At 42.4% G+C, this 13,624-nt stretch overlaps 2 protein-coding genes across 3 annotated transcripts in view; one reads left to right on the top strand and one right to left on the bottom strand.

Moving 5' to 3' along the window:
- The window catches only part of hars (histidyl-tRNA synthetase), an 8,759-nt gene extending 6,417 nt beyond the window's left edge, over window positions 1-2,342 (top strand). For both annotated transcript variants that reach the window (XM_007576126.2, XM_007576125.2), the window contains 5 exons: window positions 159-286; window positions 378-653; window positions 734-850; window positions 1,636-1,782; window positions 1,868-2,342. In XM_007576126.2, coding sequence (XP_007576188.1) covers window positions 159-286; window positions 378-653; window positions 734-850; window positions 1,636-1,782; window positions 1,868-1,927 — 728 coding nt within the window. In that variant the 3' untranslated portion in view covers window positions 1,928-2,342. The remainder of the gene's footprint in view (window positions 1-158; window positions 287-377; window positions 654-733; window positions 851-1,635; window positions 1,783-1,867) is intronic.
- A 1,871-nt stretch (window positions 2,343-4,213) lies between these two features.
- On the bottom strand, window positions 4,214-12,995 carry dnd1 (DND microRNA-mediated repression inhibitor 1). The gene is made up of 5 exons (XM_007576127.2): window positions 12,769-12,995; window positions 10,552-10,657; window positions 6,516-6,841; window positions 6,183-6,315; window positions 4,214-5,004 (listed from the first exon to the last, which is right to left on the bottom strand). Exons 1-5 carry the CDS (start codon window positions 12,787-12,789, stop codon window positions 4,448-4,450), a joined length of 1,143 nt encoding a protein of 380 aa, XP_007576189.1. The 5' UTR covers window positions 12,790-12,995; the 3' UTR covers window positions 4,214-4,447.
- Window positions 12,996-13,624: the final 629 nt, after the last annotated feature.

A 13,624-nucleotide genomic window follows, 5' to 3' on the forward strand; every position in this document is an offset into this window, starting at 1 on the left:
CTGGAGCCTGGGGGCCTGGAGCCTGGGGGCCTGGAGCCTGGGGGCCTGGAGCCTGGGGGCCTGGAGCCTGGGGGCCTGGAGCCTGGGGGCCTGGAGCCTGGGGGCCAGTCGCCGTCCTGCAGGAACTCTACCTGAGTGAGGCTGGTTGTGTGTTTCAGGGGGAATGGACCTAGCAGAGCGCCTCCTGCAGGACCCCAGGATGTCTCAGAGTAAGCAGGCCTGCGCCGGCCTGTCTGACATTAAGCTTCTGTTCAGCTACCTGCAGCTCTTCCAGGTCACAGACAAGGTCATGCATCCCAGAATGGTCTGCTTCTGTCTCTCAGCATCCTGTCTCTGTGGCTACATTATTCATTTTTATTTCCTTTGTCGTTCCTCAGGTCGTGTTTGACCTCAGCCTGGCCCGTGGGCTGGATTATTACACAGGAGTGATTTATGAGGCGGTGCTGACTCAGGCTGGGGTGGCTCCAGTGGCCCTGGCGTCCAATGACGCCCAAAACGGGTCTGAGGAAAGCGTCAGCGTGGGGAGCGTGGCTGGAGGGGGGCGCTATGATGGCCTGGTGGGCATGTTCGACCCCAAGAACAGGAAGGTTCCGTGTGTTGGGGTCAGCATCGGCATTGAGAGGATCTTCTCCATCATGGAGCAGAGGGCTGAGGTGACGCCTGCAGCTGGGTGGGCTGGAAAGTGCTGCTGATGACCGCTCATGTTCACACTAACTCTGCTGCTAATGTTCAGGCGGCAGCAGAGAAGGTCCGGACCACAGAGGTCCAGGTCCTTGTGGCGTCGGCTCAGAAAAACCTGCTGGAGGAGAGACTCAGGCTGGTCACTGAGCTCTGGAATGCTGGGATTAAGGTGTGTGTGTGGTGAGAGTATCATTTGGTTTTATGTGCCAGACCAAAACCAAGTAGTGCAGGGTGTCCGCACATCCAATGTGAAGACCTTAAGATGTCTTCACATTGGCCTCTAAACACATTCATCACAAATCTTAAATTTTGTTGTGGCAGAATTATTTAATCTTCTATAATCTATCTAGTTATTTTTCCCATGGACTTTTCTGTCAGGCAGAAGTTTGAGTCTCTGTGCAATGTGTATCTGTTCCTCTGTCACTCACTCATGGATCATTCTTGTAGTTCTGTAAAGTATAACATAATTATTTATATTAGTTACATTAATACTGGATATGAAAGGATTTAGTTTTGACAATGTTAAAGTTCTCTTTATGAATAATAATGAAGAATTACAGTGGAGGAGAAAAGGAGTAGAACCTGGAACCAAACAGAGATCCACAGATGCAGCTGCAACAACAAATAGAGCAAAATATTAAAAGAAATGTCAATAATTAGTCTTCAACTAAAACAAGAATGCCACAAGATCTATAGTTAATCTCATAAAAAGTACAATTTCTTCCTCAATAGCTTTCTATTCTTATGAATAATAAAAATGTTTTCTTTTGCACATTTCTGACGTGACACAGCTCTTATATTCCATTCTTAAATTTGAGTTGGTGAAAATGGAGGTTGGCTGACCCTTTGAGCTGTTTATCTTCTAGCAGCCTCATGAGTTTTCCTGACAGGAAGCTCATGGTGTGTGTGTGTGTGTGTGGGGGTGTGTGGGGGTGTGTATATGTGTGAGTGTAGGCTGAGGTGATGTACAAGAAGAACCCCAAACTGCTGAGTCAGCTGCAGCTGTGCGAGGAGATGGGGATCCCTCTGGTGGCCATACTGGGAGAGCAGGAGCTGAAGGATGGCGTAGTGAAGCTGCGTGTGGTGGTCAGCAGAGAGGAGGTAGCTACCGTCATCACAGCCTCTGGCTACAGCTAAATAGACCTGTCTGCGATTTACCAGCTGCTGTTCCTGGATCTGCCTCCAGGTGGACGTGCCCCGCTCTGACCTCATCACAGAGATCAAGAGGAGAACCTCTGATGCCTAGCCGGCTCTCTGCTGTGTACAGAGTCTACACAGATCCTGATGGATGTGAGAGCAGCCCTGGTTAATGTGGGCAGCAGACACACACACTGCGTAATTGCCCGGACAACATGACTGACCTGCTGAGGGGACCTCAGGTTGCCATGGAGCTCATATTACATACTCTGACTTCAGCTTGTATCCAGACATTTACTCACTCTACATGTTTATTGTCCAGTTGTGTGCTCTGGTGAACACGTCATAGTGAAAGCACCACTGTGGTCTGAAGCTGTTTCTTCAGGAGGAACTCTGCCTAGTAATCAGGAGTTCATGTTAGAAGAAGACACATTTCCATCAGAACTGCTTCACTTTGAATAAACATGAGTTCCATCCTGCTGTCTGCATGCTTCAAATCTCTATTAAAAACATGAAAGCGTTCTGAAATCTGCCAATGAGTTACTGTAGTTGTCCACTAGAGGGCAGGATGGTGTCATTCTGTTCAGCAGGTGTTCAGGCAACATCTGGGCACAACCTCACTGCTGTGGCTGACTGGTAAACCCTATTTTATACTTCCATCCTCATGAATCCATTGAAAACATATTTTAAATATAATCATGAAAAATATAAAGAATGGAAGAAACTTAATTTTGATTAAAAAAAATTCATTATACTTTGTTATACACATTTACACCAGAAAGTAAAAAGTGCCTACAAATCAAAGTTGCTGGGTGGCTCAGCTGGTACAGTGCAGAGTCCTCTCTCCACACCCTGCTTCCTGTCTCACTAATGTTCATTAGAGGCCACTAGTGCCAGAAATAAATCTGAAAAAAAAACAAAAAAACTTAAAGGTGTAATTTTCCTGAACTGAGCTCATATTTCTTGTGTAAGGACCGTTTCTGAAAACTGCATGGAGTTGAGCAGCTTTTGGTTCTCCAGCCCAGAACCACTGGAGGACCAAAGGTTTCCAGCTTTTGCCTCAGAAATGTTTCATGTCATCCTACATGTTTGTGTTAGTCCAGGGAGGCGGGTCACTCCAAACAGTCTGCGCTTTATTGTTTTGGGGGTTTTAGCATCATTTCCTCTGCAGCTTAAAGCAACATGACCTCTTCCATTGTTTTGATGGATTTTAACCATGATCTCTGGTATATGATAAATGTGCCACTGCATACCACCAGGCTTCAGTATGAGGTTTGACTTCAGTGTTTGGAGTCTAAGAACAGTCAATTAGAACATGATGAGCAGATTGTAGCTTCATCACTGGGTCTTTGTTGGTCTTCTTGGTGTCTCATGTTGCCCCTACTTGTTCCAGTGCTCAGTTAGAGCTCGTTGGGTCAGTCCAGCACTGATCATTGGTTGAGTCTTTACCTGTCTAGTTATTCTGTGATTCATCTGAATTTTGTTCAGTTTCAAATCTCAACCTGTCTTGAAGCTCATGTTAAACTCATAGAACCAATACACACATAAGGACCATGCTGTTAGCACACAACTAGCACAAACTAAATAGGATGTACATACTAGTTACCTACAAAATATTCAAGCAACCAGTAACCTACTCACCAAGACCACTTTCCTGATCAACTGGTCTTAAAAACCACAAAACTGTTCCAACTAAGCAACTTTTTAGTCAGCATTCCTTCAGTATAACCTTAGAGCAGCTGTATAAAGATCGTTGTGACATTCTGACCCCAGCTTTACATTTCATCTGAAACAGGAGTGCCCAGTCCTGCAGGTTTTCAATACATCCATCATCCAACACACCAGGATCTAATGAACGCCTCCTCACCAGGACTCTCGGAGCTGGACGAATGTTGAGGGGGTTTAGGTGATGCATCGAAAAGCTGCAGGATATAAGCTCTACAGAACTTCCAGCTGTGGAGAGGCCATTACCGGGTGTAATGGAAGAAACTTTCATCATGAAGGGTCTGGAGAACGTCGAACGAACTCAAAGCCTGCAGGCCAGACCTGGCCTTTCAGGTCAAATGTTTCTGTGGCCCTCTAGACGAGCTTTAACCTTCAAGATAACAATTGTGTCCTTGAACAAATCAAAGTCAAGTCAAGTCAAATCAAAGTCAAATCAAATGAGTTGTGTACAAACTACTTAAATGTGAAAGGATGTTAATTTTTAGAAGGCCTCATTCAATACAAAGACAGCTTTAATATTTCAAGTTTTATCAATATATTCTGCTACAACCTTCATGATCTTCATGCGACATGAAATGAAAATTAATTTGAAACCCTACTCCCAAGTAAAAACAACTTGGGACCTAATTCTTCATTGCACATTTTAAAACACCACCCTTTTTTATTTTTTAGCAAATCTCATTTTTATTAAAATGAGCAACTCAGAACACAGCAAGAATAAAACAAGAATTCTAAAAAAAAAACCATGCAAACAAACTTCTTAAACTCAAACTGGACATACAGGTTAACAAACACTATTAAAAACATGCAGAAAAGAAGAAATGACGCAGAATGAAATATTTTTTGTTGTCAGTAAAACATAGATGTGAAACAGGAACGTTGCAGCTGGAAGCCGGTGGAGTGTTCAGGCCGCCTGCTGGTTGTGGAACATCCTCTGCAGCAGCTGCTGGGCGATGGCCCGCTGAGCCTCCTCCAGCATGACTCTGACACTGGGTCCTGGCAGGACCATGACCTTCCCCCTGAAGGTGCTGCTGATGCCGGGGATCAGAACCTCGTAGGTAAATTTAACGAAACCATCTGGTCTGGCCAAACTGTAGTGTAGCTCATAGAACGGCTGGCCAAACCCGTTGGCCTCGCAAACCTTATGGAGGAGCATCACTGGGGACGGCGCACAGACCATGTGTTGCTGGGGGTGGTGGGAGGTTGGGAGGGGGTAACACGCGTGTGGCTGCAGGGGAGAGACTGGTTCCCCCACTGCCCTGCAGAACCCTGGAGAGACGGGTGGAGCAGCAGGCTGGAGCTGCGGCGGGGCTGAAGGGTGAGAGACGGCCTGGCTGCAGGACACGAAGCACGGCTGCAGCAGAATCTTTTGGGCTGGTGGAGAACATGTCTGGCTGGGGCTCGGGTTCTCTCCTGGCTCCCACTTGATGGAAATCTCCAATGAAAATCGCTTCTTGAATTCTAGACAGAGTAGAGATGTTTATCTGACTTTACTACAGCTCTTCTCTGTCACACAGAAAAACCACAAACAGCTCCTAACAAAGTATTTATACCCATCTTAAAACCACAACGTATTGTGTATTATTGGGATTTTTATGACACAAAGGAAAAGAAGACTGACATGGAAGGAAAATGATTCATTGTTTCAGGGGAAAACTGCTAGAAAAGCCAAAAGAAATTGTGAACGATGAGGTTAATTCTTTTGCCTGGTTTCGAATCGTGCTCTGTCTGTAGTTGTAGCAAAGGCAGCAGATGAAGTGAAGGACGCTGTTCAGTTAGTGTTGGACATGCTTGCAAATATACGACTATTAAATTTGGAACAAGAGGGATGTTTGAAGCAATTTATTGCTGGCAAAGATGACATTCAGCTCAACACTTCTCTCTTCACAGTGAGGGATCATTGTTTACAGCACAGGTGATTCCTGTGCTGTAAACAGGAAATTTACAGCGCCTCACATGACCAAATGTTAGTGATCGGGTAAAAATCAGACAATTGTTTAAAATGTCAGCAGAAGCCACGCATCCCGGATGTGATGGTTTCTCAATAGCCGAGGGTCCAGACGGTACAAAGCCTAGTCAGAACCAGGGTCTGGTTTTTACTTGGGTAAATGAATAGAAATGGACAGAAAACTTTTCAGATTTACATTTGTTAAAACTTTAGTAATGTAACTTGTATTAGATATATATATATATTTTTTAATTTTTTTTTTTTTAATTTTACATGTAGCGTCCAGCTACTCCTCCTGGCTCTGATTGGTTGTTTTTGGTTGCCATCACTGCATTTCTTCAGGCAGGAATAACAGCTCAGGGAGATCAGACTTTTCACAGATTATCCATCTTATAACAAACTGTCAGGATATCGAGACAGTTTTAACAAATATATAAAAAGCAGGTTATTTATAAAAGTTACATACTGGAGCTTTAATAAATAAATAAAAATAAAAATCAAGCAACATTTTCCATCACAATTTGGCACAGTGCTGTGCTGATCCATCTAAAACAAACTGAAACAAATTAAACGTAGTTGTAGCAAGACACAAATAATAACTGAATAAGTTATAAGTGGTATGAATTCCTGTAGAATGACAAAATGTGTTAAATTATTAAAAGACCAGAAGTTGGACTGGTCACTAGATTACCTGCCACTAGATCCTTCTTGGCCATCGACGCGGTATGATGGGAGGAGAAGGCAACGACAGCAGAGACCCCCTCTATGCCAGGACCGGTCTTCAGAGAAACCCTCTCCACCCCCTCCACCAGCCGCCGCAGCACCTTGAAAACACACACACACACACACACACACACACACACACACACACAAATCAGTCTGCTACCATTACCTTCCAGAAGGCCTTGTGTGTTGGTACATAATTTGAATAAATTCATTTCTGATCACTGCATCTTGTTGTTCAGTTTTAATAAGTTGTGTAGTAAATTCAATACGTCACTCCCAACAGGCAGACCGACCTAACCTGCTTCAGGTCTTCTTGTTTAGTGGCAGCTGGCAGATTTCCAATACAGAGGTGTCTCTTCTCTGTGCTGCGGCGGACACAGAGGTAGCACTTGGGCTCCAGCATGTAGCCGTTCAGCTTGAGGACGGCCTCTGTGGCGAGGGTCTGTGTGCCATATTTGGCGTAGGCAAAGCCCCGGTTCTGGCCACTGAAGTTCATCATAAGGCGGAACTCCCAGAGAGGTCCCACAGAGCTGAACAGGGGGATGAGCAGGTCCTCGTAGGCGTCCCGAGGGATGTGGCTGATGAAGACCTCACAGTGCTCGCCTGGGGTGGGACCGTTCCACCCTAAACCAAGAAGAAGGAGGGCTATGAGGCTCAGTGGCAGATGTACTGCTACCCATCAGGATAAATACAAAGATTAGAAACACTTGGCTACATTCCAGGGGGAACTGCACACACAGAAAGAACCAGCTAGAGGTGTGTTAACAGGAGGAGGTTATATTCAGTGTGGAGCATGTGATTCCAGTTCATCAACTTGGGCTACGTTCACACATCAGGCAAATGCAACCCACATCAGACTTTTTCATGAGAGAATAAACAGCCCAATTTTGATCTTTTGACCCCCCCAAAAAATTCAATTTGTATCAGCTCCATGGCTGAATAACTTTAAAATCCATCCACAGCAATACTACCTCCGTAAACAGAGCACTGACATCTACCTTCTTCTTCCACACATATGGACTTTGGGCTCGCAAACCGTTCAGACCAAAATCTGATTGTGGTTGCATTTAATTAATCACGATCACGCAAAAAATAAAATAATAAAAAAAAGTTAGATTTTTGCAAAAAAAAAAAAAAAATAATAAAATAAAATAAATTTAATTGAGAATCAAGACCTGCTATATGATTTTCCATACTTGCATATGGAGCCGATCTTCTCTACCTTTCCCTTGGGGACTTCTAGAGGTTTGACTGACTGACCCGCCCACCAGGTCACGTCTGCTGTTTGCAATTAACAGTAGTCTCTGTATCGTTACCAACTCAGTAACTTCCCATTGTTAGAAACATTTTAGACAAAATGTTTGCACTCCAAACAGTTCTCTGTGACAATATTGATTCCTGGTGACATCATAACAGCAATACGTTGTGCAGCCTCTCTTCTGGTTTAACCAGCTCTATTTACCTTTCCAGAGGCTAAATGAATAGCAGTCCGAGTCACAGTGTGGTTATTCTGTATCTACTGCAGGTCATTCTGCTACTTTTTATATGAATTCTGTGAGGTCACCACAACACAGCAGATAATCACCACCAATCATGGGAACTATGTATAATATCACAAATTCTAAGCAGAAGACCTTTTTTAAATTTCCATTATACACCATTTATCAATATTTGTGATGTTTACTGCCAAACAAATAAAATATACTTTCTTTCACTGCTGAATTTTTCTACTAAATACATCACCTCTGCCTCCCCATGAAAAGAAATGAATAGATAATCCTATTAACTCCTACTTTACTCATATTTATGTGTTAGACACAGTAAAATTATATTGAATAATACCACAGTGTTATGGTATTTTCAAAACAATGTATAACATGGTTTAATTATTTCAATTTAAAAAGAAAAAAAAATATTCATCCTGTTAAATTCTGTCCATAAAATATATAAATCCATAATAAATATTACAGCTATAAAATATAGGCCCACCAATTCTAGTATTTCTAAATCTGCTAAATCTAATATGAAATCAAGTGTCATCAATGCAGAATATTAGACATTTTTATTCTTTCATACAGCAACAAGTCTAGTAAGCCGACTTTATGTGGAGCTCCTTCAGTTTACACACCATATAACTGCATATACTTCCAAACAGACACATTTATCTTCCTTGTGGGAAAATAAAAAGTGCATGGCCTTTCCTTCAGTCAGCTGACCAGCAGGGTGCAGAAACAGCAGAGGGACAGTTATGCATTTGTCTGTTCTCCACAGCCAGACCAACTCTGGCCAGTCAGGTCCATTTATCTCATCAAGAGGACTCTCCATAAGTACTGAGCAATAAACAACTTTTTTTATTGAGGAACAGAAAATGACAAGAATGATAAAAGTCAGCTTTAACATTCTATAAGACAGACCATGCATGAGGCCAACATCGGTCTGCTGCAGTGTTAGACCGCAGCAGCTGAAGGAGAATGAAGAAAATGTCGACATCTTGGAAACAAACGTAAAACCTCGGCAGACCCAAATACTGGGAACGGACCCCAACGGTGTGAAAAAGTGCTTTCACATTGTTGCATATAAATGCTTGAGATAGTCAAGATAAAAATAACCAGAGTTAATATAAGTAGGTTTCAAATGAGGATTTCAGTTATAAAGGGAAAAAAATAGTCAAAGCCAACCTGTGAAAAGTGAGCTCACTCTCACAACTCAAACCGAGGCCAGATTACTATCTCATTTGCAGATGTAACTACTTAAATAAACCTGTGTGACGATCACAAAAAGCAACATGTAAAAAAAAAAAAAAAAGAAATTAAAAACAGAAGAACAAAGTCACTGATATCAGTCTGGAAAGGGATACGAAAGCCTTTTTTTTTATTTCCAACATATTTATATTACAAGCTCAATACACAACAAGACCACAGAGAGCATAAAACAATATACCAAATAAAAAAGTTCCTTCCCACATGGATCCATCAAACTATTCAATCAAGAATCCTATGATCCAAGTTACAGTTCAGTTCCAAGCCCCTCAATGGTTTCCTCCATTTTAGCAGAAACATGTCAGTTGTTTCATCAGCATAATGTCCTAGTTTTATTTAAACAAAGACATTCAGTATTTCAGCTTTTTTGTGGAGAAAGACTCATATCTGACCTGCTTTATCAAAATAGCTTTCCTTTCCTCCATTAGACATGTTTGAATAACTTCTTTCTGCTGTATCAGAGTCAGGAAAACGTCCAGGATCTACCGGCATGTGTTTACTGCACTGATGTCAACACTTTCTGCCCTCCAGAAAACCTGAATGATGCAACATTCTCTCAGACAACAGAGCCAGCAGAGGTCAGTCAACCAAAATGACTCCATCAATGTTTCAACCTGTAGGTCACAAAACAACATCTAACACTCTGCAGGCCTCACTTTCCTCAGGCAAGGTCAGAGTGCATGACTTGACAATGAGAAAGAGAGACTGGATAAACCAAGGCCAAAACCACAGCTGACCAAAACCATCACAAACATTTTACCAAAAACATCTTGATAATCCCAAAGACCTTTAGGGAAATATTCTGAGGAGTGAAAAGACAAAAGTAAATGTTTTGGAAGATGTGCATCTGTGGTGTGGAACTAGCAGCATTTCAGAAACAATCGTACTGAAAATCAAACTCGGTGGTAGTATGATGGTTTGGAGCAGCTTTGCTTTCTCATGACCTGGACAACTTGTCATTACTGATGAATCATGACTTTTGCTCAGTACCAGAACATCCTGAATGTCCAGCCATCAGAGCATGGCCTGAAGCAGCAGGAGAATGATCCAAAGTACAGCAGCAAGGTCACCTCTGAATGACTCAAAAAGGGAAAAAACAAAAAACAAAATTCAGCTTTGGAGGGGGTCTAGCTAAAGTCTGGACTTAAATCCAATTCAGACATTGTAGAGTAACCTAAAACATACTGTTCATACTTCCAAACCCTCCAGTATAGCTGAATTTGATCATTTTTGTAAAGGAGAGAGGGTTAACATTTCTCAGTGATGTTAAAGACTCATCAACACTCTTAATGTCAGTTGTTGGTGCTAAGGGTGGAACAATGGTTTAGGTTGTTTGCTTTTTCACGTATGGTCAGGTTGGCTTGGATAACTTTTTCCCTTAATGAATAAAATTCTCATTTAAAAAGTATCTTTCAGTTTAATCACCCCATCTCTGTCTGATTCAATTTTGATGATGTAAAACTTTCAGTAGAGACAAAAACAGCAGCAGAAGTCTGCAAAGAGGCAAATAGTTTTTCACAGCATTGTATGCCCAACGCGTTTATGATGGTGTCCCAGTGTGGCTGTGCGTCTCACCCTCAGGCGGTCCTCCGTACTTCCTCTGGCCATTAACCTGGGTCAGCCTGGTGTTGGTCGTTTCCAGCCAGGCTTCCAGAGCCTGCACTCGCTCAATGTTCTGCACCTGACAGTCAAAACACAGCAGGGCCGCATTGTTCACAACACCTCAGCAACCAACAGGAAACAGTAACCTCTCTGAGTAAATGAGCTATGTCTGCTACAAACTGTCTAAAACTAAGACATCCAGTCGGATGCCTTCTGAGTGCTGCTCATCTCTACACTTGATGTATATTTCCAGAGGTTGAGACAACAAAACTCAGAGTGGTGAGGAAATTGTGTTACAATAAAGGAAGAAATAATCAAAGAATCGTTCAATTATAATCAATATTTTCAACAACAATATCACAATTAGTTCATTCCACATATCATGCAGCCCTACTGGAAAATGTTACTGGAAAATTCCCCTTTAGTGGAAGGAAAAAAGATGGAATACAAATGTGCATAGGAAACATTTAATAACAGCAGTCTTGAGAGGATCGTGGAGTAAACCCCGACCAGGAGTTTACAGCTTGCAGACTACAGACTGGAGTCAGAACTTCAGGATCCACCTCACACAGACGTATCCAGGACATGTTCTACTGCTGTCATTCCTTTTGATAGGCCATTACTGGACCAGACACGACATCAGAAACATCTGACCTGGGATGTTATTTAATGGTCTGAGGTCCTGTTTTCAGATACAAGTAAAGTTGCTAGTTGAGAGAGGAAGATAATTTATGTTTATGGGTCCAGAGTGAAGTTTCCACAGGCAGTAGAGGGGAACCATGTTACCTGCTGGTTCTGGTCCACTGGGTTTTCTCAGGTCCACAGCCTGACACAGTCACTTTAGAGCTCTTCATACTTCCTTCTGCTGATCAGCTTTATGGAGATGCTCATTAGATTTTCTAGCAGATCTTGGTACCAACCAACACAGCCAAAGGTACCTGTACCAAAGGCTGCTTCAATGACCCTGGAGGCCAACAATTCAGTCTGACATTAAACCCACAGAGAACTTGTGGACTGATGGTTGATAAAGTAACCAGGGCCTCCACTGCTCCTCAGAGGAACCACATACAGATCTCCTTCATGTCATGCTGCACTGATGGAGGAAGTCATGCAAAGGGAGCCCTGAACCAGTATTTAGTTTATGTCTTGCCCAGTACCTGGACATGCTTTCAGTATGCATGCCGATCAATATTAAAAATGACTAATTTAATATTCTAAACTGGATTTTTTTTTATTTTCATTAGCTAAGCAGCTGCACAAAAGCATAGTTATCAACTAGCAGCAAGAAGGTTTTGGGTTTGAATCTCAGCCTGAAGTCTCTTGTCATGGAGTTAGTATGTTCTCCCTGGGTACTTCAGCTTCATCCAATAGTCCCAAAACATGACGGTGGTCTTTCTAACTGGGCTGATGTTAACATTTCATATCATCATCATCATCATCATCATCAACAGAAACATATCGAACTAGGTGAATAAACCTATAATAAACACGTTTTAGATTTGAGCTACTGAACTAATATTTAATCCGATGCAACTTTACACGGAGCGAAAACTTTAAACATGTGGCAGTACCGAAAAATGATCATGAGGTGGCGCCACAGAGCAGCAGCTGGCCGTAATTAAAATCAGGTGTATGTTTAATCAAACGTCCTATCGAAATTATTTTTATTTTATAAGGATAGAAATTATCTACAGTTACATCAATTTAAAAGACACGGACAAAACATTTTACCGAGCTAAAACAACAACAAAACTTGATAGCGATAGTATTACGGCTAAGCTAGACCTGAAAACACCAGTACCCTCTGGAGAATATCGAGGCTGGTTCTGGCGTAATAAAAGTCTGAAGTTCTGTAAATTCGCTACAGTCAACAGCAGATCTGTCTAAATAAATAAATCATCAAACATGTTGTCAGTGAGCAGCAATGCAGTAACTGCGGGGCTGTGGCGTGTTTAGATTAGAGGCGCAGCAAAACAAGCAAACACTTTAACAAGGTAATAAACAGGCGCGTCCACTGCATCAATGTGAGTAAACCAAGTGAACTGGGAATGCCCCAACTTAAAACAATGTAACAACCCTGACAGGCGCCACCGCAGCCCGAACTTTTAATGTTCCCTGTTACATGCTTGCGGACATTCCAAGTGGCTACAGACCGAACTGAATCTGCGGCCTGCAGAGCGCCAAACTCACCTGACTGCACTTGTTTTCCATCTTTCCCACCGTGTTTGTGTTACTCTTCTTGTGGAGAACCACACCACGTGTCTTCCCGTTGCTCACCTGCAGACCTTCTGCTGATTGGTGGGTCACGATATGGCGGGGCCTCCACCGCCAATACGGCGCGCGGGCTCCGTGGCAGCTTCCAGTAAACCCACAGGACGTTAAAGAGTTAAAGCATACATTACATATGCAGCAAGCAGGGCATATGTAATGTATGCCCTGATTGGTGCATACATTACCAATCAGGGTTATACGCAACATTTAACATATGCATCACCTACATATACAACGGCTACATGCAACATCGACATATCCATAAAGCACTAAGACCATAGACATCACCCAAAGTCACATAGCAATGACATAGACCAACAACATCTACACATATGACTTCGACTTATTTTTGACACAAATGGAACCTTCTGATTCTGTTATGATGAGTTTATGGTGAAGAACAAAAACTCCTGTTCACGGTTTGCACCGCAAACTCACCTCCAGATGTTGTTTGCTGATGTCCTTCATGTCATGCTGCACTGACATGAAGGACATCTGGAGGTGAGTTTGTATTTAAGAATACAGCGTATTCTTAAATAAGAATCCAGTGTATTTCTTAAATACACTGGATTTAAGAAATCCAGTGTATTTCTTAAAACTCTGAGGATGACGTCTTAGTGTAATGGCTAAACAAAACCACAAGATGTCGGTGTTGAGCCATATAAGAAAAACGTCTAATTTTCTGAGTTAAAACCTGACGCTTAATAAAAGCAGGTTTACAATTTGCTCTTGTCATCCAGGAATTTCTCACACTGTCATTGCTCCAGAAAATGAT

Source organism: Poecilia formosa, unplaced genomic scaffold (genome assembly GCF_000485575.1).
Source record: "Poecilia formosa unplaced genomic scaffold, Poecilia_formosa-5.1.2 Scaffold397, whole genome shotgun sequence".
Taxonomy (NCBI): domain Eukaryota; kingdom Metazoa; phylum Chordata; class Actinopteri; order Cyprinodontiformes; family Poeciliidae; genus Poecilia; species Poecilia formosa.